General features: G+C 47.4%; 1 protein-coding gene across 1 annotated transcript in view; it reads left to right on the top strand.

The window, feature by feature from the left end:
* KLHL4 (kelch like family member 4) overlaps positions 1–19,313 on the top strand; it is a 299,589-nt gene that overhangs the window by 263,349 nt on the left and 16,927 nt on the right. Inside the window, exons 7-8 of the mRNA XM_063938383.1 lie at positions 1,555–1,779; positions 5,744–5,906. Of these exons, the coding sequence (XP_063794453.1) occupies positions 1,555–1,779; positions 5,744–5,906 (388 nt within the window). The remainder of the gene's footprint in view (positions 1–1,554; positions 1,780–5,743; positions 5,907–19,313) is intronic.

Genomic DNA, 19,313 nt, shown 5'->3' with positions numbered 1-19,313 from the left:
ACAGGGAGGTGTCGGGGTGTAACTATAGTAGTAGCATGGTGCGGGGAGGTGTCAGTGTGTAACTATAGTAGTAGCATGGTACAGGGAGGTGTCGGGGTGTAACTATAGTAGTAGCATGGTGCGGGGAGGTGTCAGGGTGTAACTATAGTAGTAGCATGGTGCGGGGAGGTGTCAGGCTGTAACTATAGTAGTAGCATGGTGCGGGGAGGTGTCAGGGTGTAACTATAGTAGTAGCATGGTGCGGGGAGGTGTCAGGGTGTAACTATAGTAGTAGCATGGTGCGGGGAGGTGTCAGGGTGTAACTATAGTAGTAGCATGGTGCGGGGAGGTGTCAGTGTGTAACTATAGTAGTAGCATGGTGCGGGGAGGTGTCAGGGTGTAACTATAGTAGTAGCATGGTACAGGGAGGTGTCGGGGTGTAACTATAGTAGTAGCATGGTGCGGGGAGGTGTCAGTGTGTAACTATAGTAGTAGCATGGTGCGGGGAGGTGTCAGGGTGTAACTATAGTAGTAGCATGGTACAGGGAGGTGTCGGGGTGTAACTATAGTAGTAGCATGGTGCGGGGAGGTGTCAGTGTGTAACTATAGTAGTAGCTTGGTGCGGGGAGGTGTCAGGGTGTAACTATAGTAGTAGCATGGTACAGGGAGGTGTCGGGGTGTAACTATAGTAGTAGCATGGTGCGGGGAGGTGTCAGGGTGTAACTATAGTAGTATCATGGTGCGGGGAGGTGTCAGTGTGTAACTATAGTAGTAGCATGGTGCGGGGAGGTGTCAGGGTGTAACTATAGTAGTAGCATGGTGCGGGGAGGTGTCAGGGTGTAACTATAGTAGTTTCATGGTGCGGGGAGGTGTCAGGGTGTAACTATAGTAGAAGCATGGTGCGCGGAGGTGTCAGTGTGTAACTATAGTAGTAGCATGGTACAGGGAGGTGTCAGGGTGTAACTATAGTAGTAGCATGGTGTGGGGAGGTGTCAGGGTGTAACTATAGTAGTAGCATGGTGCGGGGAGGTGTCAGTGTGTAACTATAGTAGTAGCATGGTGCGGGGAGGTGTCAGGGTGTAACTATAGTAGTAGCATGGTGCGGGGAGGTGTCAGGGTGTAACTATAGTAGTAGCATGGTGCGGGGAGGTGTCAGGGTGTAACTATAGTAGTAGCATGGTGCGGGGAGGTGTCAGGGTGTAACTATAGTAGTAGCATGGTGCGGGGAGGTGTCAGGGTGTAACTATAGTAGTAGCATGGTGCGGGGAGGTGTCAGGGTGTAACTATAGTAGTAGCATGGTGCGGGGAGGTGTCAGGGTGTAACTATAGTAGTAGCATGGTGCGGGGAGGTGTCAGGGTGTAACTATAGTAGTAGCATGGTGCGGGGAGGTGTCAGGGTGTAACTATAGTAGTAGCATGGTGCGGGGAGGTCTCGGGTCTGATGATGAGTCTCACGCTGCAGCTCCATGACTCGTCTTCATCCTCTGCTTGTTTTGTACAGTTACATTGTTAGTGTGATACATTGTGTGTGAATGATTGATGCGTTGCTCTGATGGGATTATTCTTGCGTTGCAGGTGCTACGACTATTGAGAAGTACGACCTGAGGACAAACAGCTGGATACAGATTGGCACTATGAATAGCCGACGGCTGCAGTTCGGAGTGGCGGTGATCGATAATAAGCTGTATGTGGTCGGGGGAAGAGATGGGCTGAAAACCTCGAACACTGTGGAGTGTTTCAACCCGATCACTAAAGTGTGGTCTGTGATGCCCCCGATGTCCACTCACAGACATGGGCTGGGTAAGGAGGTTACGTATGAAGGGCTTGATTTAGTCGCACGCAGTGACGAGGATCCGAACTGAAAGCCCTAATATGGCTGGGTGTTCCCGGGTGGTGACTGGGGGGTAAATATTGAGGTACACAGAAACGGACTGCCTAATGGACGTTTTATGGAAGTGTCACGGCCACACTTGCACACTCACACGCACAGATGTACGGCAGGGGATGGCTTTTTAGCCACATTTCTTACTGGCGGGAAACCACCAAAAAGATGCAGCCACAGTTGTGGCGGGTGTGGATTTAAAGATCAACAATTAATAGGTCGACATGATATGGTCAACATGTACTTAGGTGAACAGGTACAAAAGGTAGATAGATGAACGGTCAACAAATACAGATGGAGCCGCGCTCACCTGAGGCGGCACCATCGCAGGGCGCGCACTCCCGGCGTGACTTGGCAATCCGTCCGTCTAGTCACGCTGGGAGTTCACAGAGAGTCTTCCCATTCAGAGCGTCTCCATCCGGACGCGCAACAGAGACGCTCTCCCAGTCTAGTGAATAGGTAGCGTCTCCGTCACGGGGCGCCCGGCCGGGTAGAGACGCTCTTGGCATTGGGTGCGCCCGCCCAGCCAAAGATGGAGCCTCGACTAGCGTGGCTCCATCTGTTCAAAAAGTTGATACTTTCAAAAGGTCAACATTAAAAAGGTCGACACACGAATGGTCAACACTTTTTTTGTTATCTTATCCCAAATCTAACCCTAACCGTCTTCCTGGTGCATAACGCAAACCGTCTCTCCTGGCAGCCCAACCCTAACGCTCAAAATGTGGAAAAAAACAGGAAAAATGTATCGACCATTTGTTTGTTGATCACTTTCATGTTGACCTTTTGAACGTGTCAACCTAAAGCATGTCGACCATATGGTGTTGACTGTCTACCTATTCATTGTCCATCTAACAACTGGAACCCGATTGTGTCTACACCCACCTATGAATTGTGTCCTTTACATCAGGGAGAAGATACTGGGGGTAATTCCAAGTTGATCGCAGCAGGAATTTTGTTAGCAGTTGGGCAAAACCATGGGGGTGATTCCGAGTTGTTCGCTCGTTATTTTTTTTCACTACGGAGCGATTAGTCGCAAACTGCGCATGCGCAATGTTCGCAGTGCGCCTGCGCCAAGTAAATTTGCACTAAAGTTTGGTATTTTACTCACGGCCTAACGAGGTTTTTTCATCGTTCTGCTGATCGTAGTGTGATTGACAGGAAGTGGGTGTTTCTGGGCGGAAACTGACCGTTTTATGGGAGTGTGCGGAAAAACGCAGGCGTTTCAGGGAAAAACGCGGGAGTGTCTGGAGAAATGGGGGAGTGGCTGGGAGAACGCTGGGCATGTGTGTGACATCAAACCAGGAATGAAACTGACTGAACTGATCGCAGTGTAGGAGTAAGTCCCGAGCTACTCAGAAACTGCTAAGAAATTTCTATTCGCAATTCTGCTAATCTTTCGTTCGCAATTCTGCTAAGCTAAGATACACTCCCAGAGGGTGGCGGCTTAGCATGTGCAATGCTGCTAATAGCAGCTAGCGAGCGAACAACTCGGAATGAGGGCTCATGGGCACTGCAGGGGAGGCAGATGTAACATGTGCAGAGAGAGAGAGATTTGGGTGTGGTGTGTTCAATCTGCAATCTAATTTGCAGTGTAAAAATAAAGCAGCCAGTATTTACCCTGCACAGAAACAAAATAACCCACCCAAATCTAACTCTCTCTGCACATGTTACATCTGCCCCCCCTGCAGTGCATATGGTTTTGGCCAACTGCTAAAAAATTTCCTGCTGCGATCAACTTAGAATTACTCCCACTGTGCAGAAATATACACTATACTTACTTTTCCAGAGTCCCGCGTCGGGCACTGTAGTCGCGGCAAAAATATGGCCACCGTGCATACGCAGCAGTGATTTTGGTCTCCGGAACACGGTGGGCGCCATGTTTCCGGAGACCTGCGCATGCGCAGTAGACTTGGAAGGGGGCACACCCGGAGGTGCACACGGATCCCCTCCTCTGTTAAAACGACCCTGGTCACTCCACACAGGGCTGCCGTCAGAAATGATGGGGCCTGGGACTGACAAATGTGGCAGCCCCCCCCCTCCCCCCCCATACACACACACACACTAAATACACGGCCCCACTGCTCCCCCCTGCATTCACTAAACTTACATTTTGAGGGGACCCGGGAGGCAGCAGTGAGAATCAGGGTCAGGGCCAGTTGCCTGCGCATCGCTCCTGATTGGCTGCTGGTGCGTGAGCTCCGACTGCCTCACGGCCGGCTCTGTAGTGAGAATAGCGCAGCAGCTCTGTCCCTCCAAGGTGCGCAGGCAGGCAGCTGGCATGGCCCCCGGCCCTGACTGCAGCCACTCGGACCCCATTTCAGTCCGGGCCCGGGACTGTAGTCCCCATAGTCCCCCCTTGATGGCAGAGGCCTGACCCCACATGTAATGCTTATCTTATACACGCTCTGCTTGGGTTTGTAGGGACATTGTGTCTAACTCTCAACCGAACCCAACCAAACCCAAATGTAACTCTCTCTGCACATGTTACATCTGCCCCACCTGCAGTGCACATGGTTTTCCCCATTATAGGAAAATGCTGTTTTACAATCAACCTTGAATTAGGCCCTATGGGGGTCATTCCGAGTTGATCGCTCGCTGGCTAGTTTTAGCAGCAGTGCAAACGCTATGCCGCCGCCCACTGGGGAGTGTATTTCAGCTTAGCAGAAGTGCGAACGCATGTGCAGCCGAGCTCTGCAAAAACAGTTTGTGCAGTTTCAGAGTAGCTCTGAACCTACTCAGCGCTTGCGATCACTTCAGTTTATTCATGTCCGGATTTGACATCATACACCCGCCCAGCGAACGCCCAGCCACGCCTGCGTTTTTTCAGACATGTCTGCGTTTTTGCAAACACTCCTTGAAAACGGTCAGTTGACACCCAGAAACGCCCCCTTCCTGTCTATCTTCTTGCGGCTGCCAGTGCGAAGGAAAACTTTGCTAGAACCTGTGCACAACCACAAAGAGCTTTGTACCCGTACGTCGCGCGTGCGCATTGCGGGGCATACGCATGCGCATAAATGCCATTTTTTCATCTGATCGCTGCGCTGTAAAAATCGGCAGCGAGCGATCAACTCAGAATGACCCCCTATGTACAGTAATTTACATCAGTCCCTAACACATTGGAGCTTACACTCTAAATTCCCTAGCACACACTCACGCACATGATACAATTTTACAATAGCCAACTAATGTATCACTCTTTGGACTGTTGGAAGAAATTAGTGCCATTAAATTAACTCTCTCCTAATTACTGTATATATATATTTTTCTATTTTTAACTTGTACTTTCTAGCACATCCCATCATTATCTTAGGTTTGTTACCAATTTCAGCTGCTTTTTTGCTTCTATTTTTCCAAATCAGCATTGGAACAATAGAAAAGGAAAGTCGCTGAGCCGTTTATATCCATCTGAAACTCTCATTGGACACAGAATATACCAGGTCAGCGGATTTGTTTCCGTTTTGCTCCAGTGCCAATTTACTGCTACAGGAAATGTGTAGCTCCTGCAACCTTCGGATGCAAGGCACAAACCTTATCTGTCAGCACGTGACACCGGCTTCCTCTGTGAGCCACTAATTAGGAAAGTGTATAAATAAAACATAGACTGAGGCTCTTCAGAGAACTTAAATACATTTCATTGTCATACAGGAATCAAAGCACGTGCCGAACACTCAACTCTTAAATTAATAATGCTCGTTCCAAACGAAGATGATTAAATATGCATTGTTCTGTGAGTCTACAGAGAAATAATAGCTTTCGTTTACTGTTCTCCAATTAGCGGTGATGAGATCACTAGAAACTTTGATTTACGACTATAGTACAAATGTCTGAACGCTTTGTTTCTCATAATGAGTAAATGACATTTGTTTGTCAATGTGTGTGAAGGCGTGGCTGTACTGGAGGGGCCGATGTACGCCGTGGGAGGCCACGATGGGTGGAGCTACCTGGACACGGTGGAGCGCTGGGATCCTCAGGCACGCCAGTGGAATTACGTAGCCAGTATGTCAACTCCCCGGAGCACTGTCGGAGTAGCAGCACTGAATAACAAGTGAGTGTATACATTTCCGTTTATGTAGAGGGTTCCATACATTTATCTCAATATTCCAAATGTAAACAGGCAGTATATACAATACCACAGTATATACAATACCAGATGTTCCGTCATTCTATCATATACAAAAATACACATACAGATGTGTCCTCATACATCTTGCTGCAGTCACACCAAACAGCCCCTCTTGGCACACTGGGTACAGGAGCGTATCTAGGCACGGGCAAGCTGGGCGGGTGCCCAGGTCACTGCTGCCTGCGGGCGCGGCTGCAGTCACCCCACAGGTGCCCGCCGCCCACCAGCACCCCGCAACCCGCACTACGGCTGCAGCAGGCGCCGTGGGCTGTGTGGGTGCCCGCTGCAGCCGGCACCATTGTCAGACACTAGAGGTCATAATTGACCCCTAGTGTCTGTCTGTGTGGCGCTATGGGAGAGACGTCATGACTTTTCTCCCATAGAGAGGAGCGGATAGTCAGCGGACGGGAAGCAGGAACGGGGCTGGTGAGTTTTTTTTGTGTGTGTTTGTAAGCGGCGCTACTAAAGGGCACAACTACAGGGGGGTACAACTACTGGGGCAAATGTACTGGGACACAACTACAGGGGGCACATCTACAGGGGGCACATCTACAGGGGGCACATCTACAGGGGGCAAATGTACTGGGACACAACTGGGATCCGGTCTGAAGATTGACAGTGTCTAGGTCGACAATGTTTAGGTCGACCACTATAGGTCGACAGTCACTAGGTCGACATGGATGGAAGGTCGACAGGGTTTCTAGGTCGACATGTGCTAGGTCGACAGGTCTAAAGGTCGACATGAGTTTTTCAAATTTTTTTGGGGGGGGATTTTTTCATACTTAACGATCCACGTGGACTACGATTGGAACGGTAAAGTGTGCCGAGCAAAGCGGTAGCGGAGCGAAGGCACCATGCGAGGGGACGCGGTGCACTAATTTGGGATCCCGATCACTTTACGAAGAAAACGACACCCAAAAAAATAAAAATCCTCATGTCGACCTTTAGACCTGTCGACCTTGCACATGTCGACCTAGAAACCCTGTCGACCTTCCATCCATGTCGACCTAGTGACTGTCGACCAATAGTGGTCGACTTAAACATTGTCGACCTAGATACTGTCGATAAAACGAACCACACCCACACAACTACAGGGGGCACATATACTGGGGGAAAATCTATTGGGGGCAAATCTACTGCAGGTGGTACAACTACTGGGGGCACAACTACAGGGGGCACATCTACAGGGGGCACATCTACAGGGGGAAAATCTACTGGGGGCACAACTACAGGGGGCAAATCTACAGGGGGCACAACTACAGGGGGCATAACTACAGGGGACATAACTGTGGCCACGCCCCATCCCTATGAAGCCACACCCCTATTTTTGTACGCACGCCTCCGGCGCGCACTAGCCCCATTTTGCAGGGATGTGCGGTGAGCTAAATGGCTTAGGAGCCACTGGCTAGCACCAGAGCCAGATTTACATGCAATATATGAGCCAAAGGTACATCTGGGCATTATACACAGGTGCAGCAGTATAAACTCCTGGAAATTTGGTTAGTGTTAATCAGAGATGTGCAGAAAAGATTGGCAGGTGAAGCAGTGCCTCCCCTGCCATAGACTTTTTACTTCAGAGTTTTGGCTATAAAAATTATAAGAATAATGCAAAGAAGATATTTCAAACAAATTTTTTGTATTTTCCATATACTTTATACAGTCAAAATGTTGGCACAAATGTTAGTATGACAGGAAAGGCTCTGCCTCACCCCACCGCACGTCACTGCCATTTTGCCTGCAGTGGGCCACAAGGTCTAGAACCGGCCCTGGCTGGGTAGCGTGAGAATGTTCTAGTATCGGTCTTCCTTTTTTCTTTTCTGTTTGCCAAAAGTGTGTCTTATTTGCAATGCAATTTGACTAGGGCGCACGAGGAGACTGTGCTGATTAATTTGATATGACACTTGCATATCTGAGTGTGACTGAGTCTCTGACCTGTACATGAAGTGCTACAATGTAGCAGCCGCAGCTTTTTCCAAAATAAGTTCTGTTCTGCTCCGTATACAGACAGTACACACACAAAATACAAGTGTCACATATCACATTACTCACCACAGTCTCGTTGCGAATAAGATGCATTTCTGGCAAAAAAAGACACCGGAAGTTAGCAGAGCTTCATGAGACCTGGCGACAACTTGTGCGGCATGGTGTATTGAGGCTGGGTGTATAAGGATACATCTGTATACTGTAAACGTTGCTAGATTTTTGTTTCATTATCTCATGTTATAATGATTTACTTTTTTTCTGCTGGCATTTCAGGACTGATGTCAGTGCTGTCAAATACAAATGCAGGATGGGGGGGTTTCCTATTGCCTGGACCCCCCCATTCCCTACTTCCCTGATCATGACCACAGTAGCAGTTGTGTACAATACGGTATCAGCAGAACTGTGATCACAACTTGCTGTATAAGTTTCTCCCGTGCGTGTGTGCATCTGAGTGCACCCGACTAGAGAGTAGCTGCCAGGAAGAAGAGACAGGTGTCTTAACATGAGGTGGGAGAATGGTGCCGAGAAAACTTTTTTCTGTCTCCTACTGGTTATCTTATGTATGAAGTATTACATACGCTGCACTATGGTGGTCATTCCGAGTTGTTCGCTCGCTAGCAGTTTTTAGCAGCCGTGCAAACGCTATGCCCCCGCCCACTGGGAGTGTATTGTAGCTTAGCAGAAGTGCGAACGAAAGGATCGCAGAGCGGCGGCAAACTTTTTTTGTGCAGTGTTAGAGTAGCTCAATACCTACTCAGCGCTTGCGATCACTTCAGACTGTTTAGTTCCTGTTTTGACGTCACGAACGCGCCCTGCATTCGCCCAGCCACGCCTGCGTTTTTCCTGGCACGCCTGCATTTTTCCGAACACTCCCTGAAAATGGTCAGTTGACACCCAGAAACGCCCTCTTCCTGCCAATCACTCTGCGGCCAGCAGTGCGACTGAAAAGCTTTGCTAGACCTTGTGTGAAACGACATCGCTCGTTGCAACAGTACGAAGCGCGTGCGCACTGCACCGCATACACATGCGCAGAAGTGCCCTTTTTTATTGCCTCATCGCTGCAGAGCGAACGAAAGCAGCTAGCGATCAACTCGGAATGACCACCTATATATGAGGCAGACCATATCGCTTATTAAATGCTAATTTTGCCCTCTTAGTGGCCCAGCCAGATTTAGTCTAAATTCAAGCATTTGGAATTCTCCACCTTTTAGAAATCTATGGTTTGCCCCTGAACAGCATCATATGCAAAGGTTAGATTCGGGCGTGAACATAGGGGTAACCCTAATCCCCATTGTGTGAGCACTCTCTTTTGGGAGTGTGGCGTTATGTTATGACATCATAATCCTGCACTGCACTGACAATACCACATCACCAATAGGGGGGAGCAACAGCACACGGCAGATTCACAGGCAAGAAACTGTTGTTGGTTTCTCCTTCATGTCAGTAGCGTGGGTAGCGGACGTCACCTGGAAAGTAAATGCACAATATTTCTCTCATGCAGTGTTTTATGGACCCCCTAAACTCTGGCGCCCTAAGCAACCACCAAGACAGCCGCGGCCCTGGCATTCGGTATGAACAGGCAGATGTAGAATAAAGTAGGGTCTGGTGCTATTTGGGTAGTGGATAAATCCCTGCAACAATTTCCTGCTCTTTCAGTCATTGTCATATGTTGTAAATAAGCAATTTATCGCTTTACGTGGGAGCGACCGGCTGGATTTAAGGTCCACAGAGTAATAAGTGAGGGTACAGAGAAGCGCACAGAAAGCAGACCTGAGGTTATCAGATCGCAGCCACGTGATGCACACGCATAGCATGCATGCAGGATGAGATAAGGGGCAGGCGGCCAGGAATCAGTCACCAGCCGGGGATGAATACTCTGGAACAATGTCTTGTGAATCATGACCCATACAATTAGAGAGATAATAGACGGATGACCTTTGTTTCATGGTCACCTAAAGGTGCGCTGAGAATGTGTTCTACTGCCGTGGGGCTTTATTCTAGCTAGACAAATAATCAAACCCTAATAAATGGAAATCCCTCTCTAAGTACAACAACCCCGCTTAAATACTCTGAACTTCTAAATAATACAAGAAGAGGGGGGTTTCCAGGCAACCAGAACCCCCCCCCCCCCTCCCCCTCCCCACTTACAGTCCTACCAAACAGAGACCTCTCCCGATTGGCTGTCTGGCCACTAAGTAGGCTGGCTTACCAGAATTAACTCATGTTGTAATGAGACTGATTTCTGTCTTTTGAGTTTTATTTATAGATTGCATAATGCATCAGATTGAAAGAATAAGAAGATGATTGGTACCGCACTACAAACGTAATTGGGGGAACGACATGATTGATATGTTTTTTCTTTGAATGGGGCACGCTGATGGGGCCCGATTGGTTTCAGGTTCCCTAAATTGAAGCGTTAAAACCAAATTGTTTTCTTTCAGTTTTATCATGTGGTTTACTCAAATGTCATGCAATTCAGATCAAATCCAGTTTCAGGGTTCAGTTTCCAGATTACAAATGTAGTAAATTTGTCGTTTGGGGCTGAAACCTGCGCACTGCGCGGTGATATTAAACCTGCAGACAGAACCACGTAATGCTACAGTCGTCATTGAACCTTGCAATATGGTTGAAGAAGACAAGAGCTGTATTATGTGATAGTAGGGAGCAATGGGTCCCTACTGCAATCACTGGAGATCTATGACAGACACATCCATATAAAGTTTGATCATGGCCACTATGGGGGTAATTCTGACCTGATCACTGATGTGCATTTTCGCACAGCGGGCGATCAGATACAAACTGCGAATGCACCGCAATGCGCAGGCGCGACGGACAGCTGCAAAGCGAATCACCGGTCAGCGACGGGTTTGTGCGAAGGATTCACTTGCACGGGCGTTCGCAGGGAGATTGACAGGAAGAGGGCGTTTGTGGGTGGCAACTGACCTTTTTCAGGATAGTTTTTTGGAAAAACGGAGGCGTATCCAAGTGTTTGCAGGAAGGGTGTCTGATGTCAATTCCGGTCCCGGACAGGCTGATGTGATCGCAGCGGCTGAGTAAGTCCTGAGCTGCGCAGAGACTGCACACAATCAGTTTGTACAGCTCTGCTACACATGCGATCCACACTTGCACAGTGAAAATACACTCCCCAGTAGACGGCGACTATCTGATCGCAGGGCTGCAAAAATCGCTGCCCAGTGATCAGGTCTGAATTACCCCCTATATGTCTTGTCTGACAAAACATCTGGAAAAAACTGTGCACCTGGGCAATACCATGTGCACTGCAGGTGGGGCAGATGTAACATGCAGAGAGAGTTAGATTTGGGTTTGGCGTGTCCAAACTAAAATATAAATTGCAGTGAAACAATATAGCTGTCTAACATTTGTGGGCTACATGCAAAAGCAGCCATCATTTTTGCGGCATAAATGTATTTGCTCCCTTCACATTGCACATGGGCCCTCATTCCGAGTTGTTCGCTCGCAAGGCGATTTTAGCAGAGTTGCTCACGCTAAGCCGCCGCCTACTGGGAGTGAATCTTAGCATCTTAAAATTGCGAACGAAGTAATCGCAATATTGCGATTACACACCTCGTAGCAGTTTCTGAGTAGCTTCAGACTTACTCGGCATCTGCGATCAGTTCAGCGCTTGTCGTTCCTGGTTTGACGTCACAAACACACCCAGCGTTCGCCCAGACACTCCCCCGTTTCTCCGGCCACTCCTGCGTTTTTTCCGGAAACTGTAGCGTTTTTCCCCACACGCCCATAAAACGGCCTGTTTCCGCCCAGTAACACCCATTTCCTGTCAATCACATTACGATCGCCAGAACGATGAAAAAGCCGTGAGTAAAATTACTAGGTGCATAGCAAATTTACTTGGCGCAGTCGCAGTGCGGACATTGCGCATGCGCATTAAGCGGAAAATCGCTGCGATGCGAAGATTTTTTCCGAGCGAACAACTCGGAATGAGGGCCATGGTTTGTTACAGATACACTTACTTGCTTTTTTTGCATTACTTACAAATCAGAATCTGTATCTCTCTGGATTTGGAACAGTCACCATGTCGACACTACTACCTGTCAAAATGGTAACATTGTTGACAATGCATTTTTAAAGTATCCCAAATGCTAACCCCAACCCCTAATGCTAACCCTAACCCCTAATGCTAGCCACAACCCCTAAATCTAATCCTAACCCCTAATGCTAACCACAACCCCTAAATCTAACCTTTACCCCTAATGCTAACCCTAACCCCTAAATGTAACCCTAACCCCTAATTCTAACCCTAACCCCTAATTCTAACCCTAACCCCTAATGCTAACCCTAACCTCTAATTCTAACCCTAACCCCTAATTCTAACCCAAACCCCTAAATGTAACCCTAACCCCTAATGCTAACCACAACCCCTAAATCTAACCTTTACCCCTAATGCTAACCCTAACCCCTAAATGTAACCCTAACCCCTAATTCTAATCCTAACCCCTAATGCTAGCCACAACCCCTAAATCTAACCTTTACCCCTAATGCTAACCCTAACCGCTAAATGTAACCCTAACCCCTAATTCTAATCCTAACCCCTAATGCTAGCCACAACCCCTAAATCTAACCTTTACCCCTAATGCTAACCCTAACCCCTAAATGTAACCCTAACCCCTAATTCTAATCCTAACCCCTAATGCTAACCCTAACCTCTAATTCTAACCCAAACCCCTAAATGTAACCCTAACCCCTAATGCTAACCACAACCCCTAAATCTAACCTTTACCCCTAATGCTAACCCTAACCCCTAAATGTAACCCTAACCCCTAATGCTAACCACAACCCCTAAATCTAACCTTTACCCCTAATGCTAACCCTAACCCCTAAGCCTAACCCTAATGTTGGCATTTCCACTATCTCAGCATTTTGTTCATGTTGAAATTTTGCAGTAGTTAGCAGGTTAGAAGTCAACATTTTAACCACATCCACATGATATCAATTTACATTGCGGTGTTGACATTTTGATTGCCGACGCAGTGAATGCATGCTGTCTGTCTCGTCTTCTACACCCATCACTTTCGCATTTGGCCCAGTCGCATGTATAGAAATGTACAGACTGGACAGATCCGGCTGTTAGGGAATGGCCAGAACACGGAGAGCCTGGTGCAATTACTCAGTGTGGGAACATACAGTCATCCACAGAGGAGAATTTCCAGCCTGGAACAGCAGACTAAATATATGACAGTGTTTGAGGTTATTTAGGAGTCGGTGAAGCGTTTCGGCACTAAGCAGTTTTCCTGAAATGCGATTACAGCACTTTTTTTCCTCACCTTGTTTTCTCGGAGATGCAGCTGAGCCGCCTTTCATATGCCCTCTGTGTATACTTATAGCGTGCAGAATTTCTCAGCGCTGTGCCAGTAATAGTGTTGCAGGCACATGTCATTTATCCCAGGGACATAAACTATCCATTAGAAGGTTGTCTCACTCTCTTCATTACCTGCAATGATGGAAATAAGGAAATACAGGTAATGATCACCTGGGGACTTTGTGTGCAGGAGTTTGGGAAGTCAGCAAATCTAATACGTGTTATTTAGACTCAGACTATACATAATGGAGGGTCATTCCGAGTTGTTCGCTCGCAAGCGGATTTTAGCAGATTTGCTCATGCTAAGCCGCCGCCTACTGGGAGTGAATCTTAGCATCTTAAAATTGCGAACGATGTATTCGCAATATTGCGATTACACACCTCGTAGCAGTTTCTGAGTAGCTCCAGACTTACTCGGCATCTGCGATCATTTCAGTGCTTGTCGTTCCTGGTTTGACGTCACAAACACACCCAGCGTTCGGCCAGACACTCCTCCGTTTCTCCGGCCACTCCTGCGTTTTTTCCGGAAACGGTAGCGTTTTTCCCACACGCCCATAAAACGGCCTGTTTCCGCCCAGTAACACCCATTTCCTGTCAATCACATTACGATCGCCAGAACGATGAAAAAGTCGTGAGTAAAATTCCTAACTGCATAGCAAATTTACTTGGCGCAGTCGCAGTGCGGACATTGCGCATGCGCATTAAGCGGAAAATCGCTGCGATGCGAAGATTTTTACCGAGCGAACAACTCGGAATGACCCCCAATATCTGTATATTTACAGCAGGGCTGCTCCACAGTCACTAACGCTATAGCTGGACAGTCAGCTTCCCTGATGAACCCCACAATATATTTACACAATTCATGTTTTTACATTATTTTTTATATGTTCTGTTAGATACAATTAAACTATTTACAGTCTGTGACTAATTAAACATTTAAAGTCTAACAGGGTCTTTATACAGCTAAAGGCCTTTACCGCATGGCATCACAGGGATTCTTCCATTCTACAGTACAGTGGATAATGGGGGTCATTCCGAGTTGATCGCTCGCTGGCTAGTTTTAGCAGCCGTGCAAACGCTATGCCGCCGCCCACTGGGGGTGTATTTTAGCTTAGCAGAAGTGGGAACGCATGTGCAGCCGAGCTCTGCAAAAAAAGTTTGTGCAGTTCCAGAGTAGCTCAGAACCTACTCAGCGCTTGCGATCACTTCAGCCTATTCGTGTCCGGATTTGACGTCATACACCCGCCCTGCGAACGCCCAGCCACGCCTGCGTTTTTGCAAACACTCCCTGAAAACGGTCAGTTGACACCCAGTAACGCCCCCTTCCTGTCAATCTTCTTGCGGCCGTCAGCGCGAATGAAAACTTCGGTAAAACCTGAGCACAACCACAAAGAGCTTTGTACCTGTACGTCGCACGTATGCATTGCGGGGTATACACATGCGCATAAATGCCATTTTTTCACCTGATTGCTGCGCTGCGAAAATCGGCAGCGAGCGATCAACTTGGAATAACCCCCAAGATGCCCAAAGCACCCAATCCACATCTAGCTGTCATTTATCTAGCGCAGTGGGCTCTATTTACTAAGCTTTGGATGGAAATAAAGTGGCCGGAGATAAAGTACCAGCCAATCAGCTCCTAACTGCCATGTCACAGGCTGCGTTTGAAGAATGACTGTTAGGAGCTGATTGGTTGGTACTATACTTTATCTCCGTCCACTTTATCTCTTTCCAAGGCTTAGTAAATAGACCCCAGTACTTGAAATGACATTTAGAAGCTGGGCAACTTCACTGGACCTTTCTCAGCTTCTGATGTCAGGATGCTTCAGGACTATTCATTTTCTGGAGCTCTCGGCAGCCTTGGTGCAAGGTATTTGCCCCTAGGTTTCAGCTCATGTGGATCATCAGATGTTCTCACGTCATTAGTCTAACATTATGGAGAAGATCTATTCCCAGGAGATCTTTACCATAACCTGACAGTGGCTGTTAGACCTTGTCCAGGAACGTTACTAGAACTTTGGGGGAAAATCTCGAAAGCCCCCCCCCCCCCCCCTATTTGTCACTATAATGCCCCTCACGGGAGCAGGAATGAGAGTGAGGGAGTGAGAGAGATGCACAGGAGGTGTCAGGGGAGAGAGAGAAAGAGAGAGGATGAAGAAAGGGATTGGGGCATCAAGGAGATAGAGAGGGTGTCAGAGAGAGAGAGAGAGAGAGAGAGAGAGAGAGAGAATGGGGAAATGAAGAGAGAGAGAGAGGGAAGTGAGCGAGATTGTCAGGGAGGGTGGGAGAGAGAGAGAGAGATAAAGAGAGGAGAGCAAATGAGAGTGACAGAGTCAGGGACAGAAAGAGAGGGAGAGAGAGAAGGAGAGGGTGTCAGGGAGGGAGAGAGAGTGTCAAGGAAAGAGAGAGACAGTGTCAGGAAGAGAGAGAGAGAGACAGTATCAGAGAGATAGAGAGTGATAGTGTCAGGGACAGAGACAGTGTCAGGAGAGAGTGATAGTGTGAGAGAGAGAGAGAGAGAGAGAGAGAGAGAGATAATGTCAGGGAGAGAGAGGGGGAAGAATCAGGGAGAGAGAGAGAGAGAGAGAGAGGGGAGGTAGTATCAGGGAGAGAAAAAGACAGTCTCAGATAGAGATAAAGTGTCAGAGAGAGATAGAAACAATGTCAGGGAGAGAGAGAGAGGGGCAGTATCAAGGAGATAGTGTGAGAGAGAGAGAGAGAGAGAGAGTGTCAGGGAGAGAGAGAGAGAGAGAGAGAGAGGGGTAGTATCAGGGAGAGAGAGACAGTCTCAGAGAGAGATAGTGTCAGAGTGAGAGAAAGAGAGATATAGAAACAATGTCAGGGAGAGAGGGGGGCAGTATCAGGGAGATAGTGTCAGAGAGAGAGAAAGAGACACAGACAGACAGTGTCAGGGAGAGAGTGAGAGAGGGGGACAGTATCAGGGAGAGAGAGAGAGACGGTCTCAGAGAGAGAGTGAGAGTGCACCATGGAGAGAGAGAGAGAGGAGCAAGGGAGACAGTATCAGGGAGCGAGAGGGGGGGGGGGGGGAGAGAGGTGGGGGGAACAAGCAGTAGATACATTACCTGTCCATCCTGAAAACAGCAAAGGTCTCTGATGGGGACGGACGCCTTATGGAATTAGGCCACGCCTCTTAAATATCTGCGAATCGCGGCACCGGCAGCTGGGACTTGGAGCTGTCCAGGAATGGCCCCCGTGCCCCCCCCTACATACTTTGCAGTGTATATGCAGCCTGCGGAGGAGGGGGTGCTATCAGCTGCGATGGCTGTTCTCACCTTAGGCGTGGGTGAAGGGGGGGAGCAGCAGGCATTGGAGTCAGCCCATGTCTGGGTGCTGGGGGAGCAGCTGGCCCCGGAAGCAGCTCGGGCCCCATAGCAGTGGGCCCCATAGCAGTTGCACCCCCTGCACCCTTGTTAGGTACACCACTGACCTTGTCCTTTCTTATAACCTGTGCAGAATCACACCAACCTAGTGAACATATAGGGGGGGGGGGGGATTCAATTGTTTGAAAAGTCAGTTGGGTGCCTGTTTTTTCCAATCTAATAGACAGGAATAAACAGACGCCCAGTCGACTTTTCAAACAGTTGAATTTCACCCATAGACTGAAATGTTACATACAGTGTGTTCTCTATGATAGAATTACCTATAACTGTTACATACAGTGTGTTCTCTATGATAGAATAAGGCACCCATAATTTTATTGCGATTGACATAAACACTTCTTTAAGCTAGCTTACCACTAAAATAACGACACACTAAAATAAAGAAACGGACACGATTAGTTGTAGTTAAAGGTCAGACGATATTTATTGATCGCTGACCTGTTCTTTAAACTATAATTGTAATTGAATTGATTTTATATTGGAGGATGGCAAAGGAAAAGTCGCTACCAGACACCAGCTCCAGTCATTTAGATTGAAACACAAAAACTGAGGAGGGGACAAAACCACAACACCGCCTCCTCCTTGCATAACCCGCATTGTGCAGGACTCACCACTCTTATCTCTGGCAAACGTTCGGTTCCCGCAGGGGACCGTCTAAATGTCCAACCGCAAGGTAAGGACACACCTGCCGTCCTTCTAAAGAGGGTGCCCCACAATGACCACTTATGCCCATCTGACCGCTGGTTGGTAGCGACTTCCCGCCAATCTGGCTGTCAAGAACCCACCGAGAAAGACAAGATGCAGGAAAAAATATAGTCAGGGCGGCGGGAGGGCATTCCAACATGGCAAGAGGAAGTCTGAGGCACATGACTATGGCTTATATATTATTCCGAGACCAACCCCTAAACCCTTGACGGACAGCCCTATAATAGAAACATAGAAACATAGAATTTGACGGCAGATAAGAACCACCTGGCCCATCTAGTCTGCCCCTTTTTTATATTATCCTTTAGGCAATCTCAACCCTTTTTTAACCTTAATTCTTTGTAAGGATATTCATATGCCTGTTCCAAGCATGTTTAAATTGCCCTACAGTCTTAGCCTCTACCACCTCTGATGGGAGGCTATTCCACTTATCCACTACCCTTTCTGTGAAGTAATTTTTCCTTAAATTTCCCCTGAACCACCCCCTCCAGTCTCAATGTATACCTCGAGTTCTAATACTTCTTTTCCTTTGAAGAATGTTTCCCTCCTGAACTTTGTTAAGACCTTTGATATATTTGAAGGTTTCTATCATGTCCCCCCTTTCCCTTCTCTCCTCCAAACTATACATGTTAAGATCTTTTAACCTTTCCGGGTAAGTTTTGTGATGTAGGCCATGCACCATTTAAGTTGCCCTTCTTTGTACACTCTCTAATGTATTTATATCCTTCTGGAGATAGGGTCTCCAGAACTGGACACAGTATTCCAGATGGGGCCGTACCAATGACCTATACAGTGGCATTATCACTTCTTTTTTCCTGCTACTAATTTCTCTCCCTATGCAACCAAGCATCTGACTTGCCTTTCTCATTGCTTTGTTGCATTGCTTTCCTGCCTTCAAGTCACTTGAAATAGTGACTCCTAAATCTCTTTCCTCCTCAGTAGTTTCCATTATAGTACCCTTGATACTATATTTAGCCTTTGGGTTTTTGAGACCCAAGTGCATGATTTTGCATTTTTTAGCATTAAACTGTAGTTGCCACGTTCTTGACCATTTCTCAAGCCTACCTAGGTCATTAATCATTTGTTTTACCCCTCCCGGTGTGTCTACCCTGTTGCATATCTTTGTATCATCTGCAAAAAGGCATATCTTCCCTTCAATACCATCTGCAATGTCACCAACAAAGATATTAAAGAGAACTGGACCAAGTACAGATCCCTGGGGTACTCCACTGGTAACATTTCCCTCCATAGATTGCACTCCATTAACTACGACTGTCTGTTTCCTATCCTGCAACCAGGTTCTTATCCATTTAACTGATTTATAATCCACCCCCAGGCTTTCAAGTTTATTTAGCAGTCTGCGATGTGGGACAGTGTCAAATGCCTTACTAAAGTCTAGATATGCTACATCTACGGCTCCCCCTTGATCTATTATTTTCGTCACAGAGTCAAAAAAGTCAATAAGATTTGTTTGGCATGATCTCCCACCAGTAAATCCATGCTGTTTTGGATCCTGTAAGTTGTTTGATTTAAGATATTCCACAACTCTTTCTTTTAATAGTTTTTCCATTACTTTCCCTACTACTGATGTAAGGCTTACTGGTCTGTAGTTACTTGCTTCTTCCTTGCTTCCACTTTTGTGCAGTGGAACTACATTTGCTCTTTTCCAGTCCTCTGGAATAGCACCTGTATTTAGTGACTGGTTAAATAATTCTGTTAAAGGTGTAACCAGCACATCTTTTAGCTCTTTGAGTATCCTTGGGTGTATCCCATCTGGTCCCATTGATTTATCCACTTTTAGTTTTGAAAGTTCTGTTAGGACCTTCTCCTCTGTAAATGTATTTTCATCTACCTTATTTTTATGAATGTCCTTGCAACTTAACTGTGGCCCCATCCCTTCTTCTG

This window comes from Pseudophryne corroboree, chromosome 8 (assembly GCF_028390025.1).
Source record: "Pseudophryne corroboree isolate aPseCor3 chromosome 8, aPseCor3.hap2, whole genome shotgun sequence".
In the NCBI taxonomy this organism is placed as follows: Eukaryota; Metazoa; Chordata; class Amphibia; order Anura; family Myobatrachidae; genus Pseudophryne; species Pseudophryne corroboree.
Note: the sequence above shows the minus strand (reverse complement) of the source record. Positions and strands in the feature narration are given on the sequence as shown.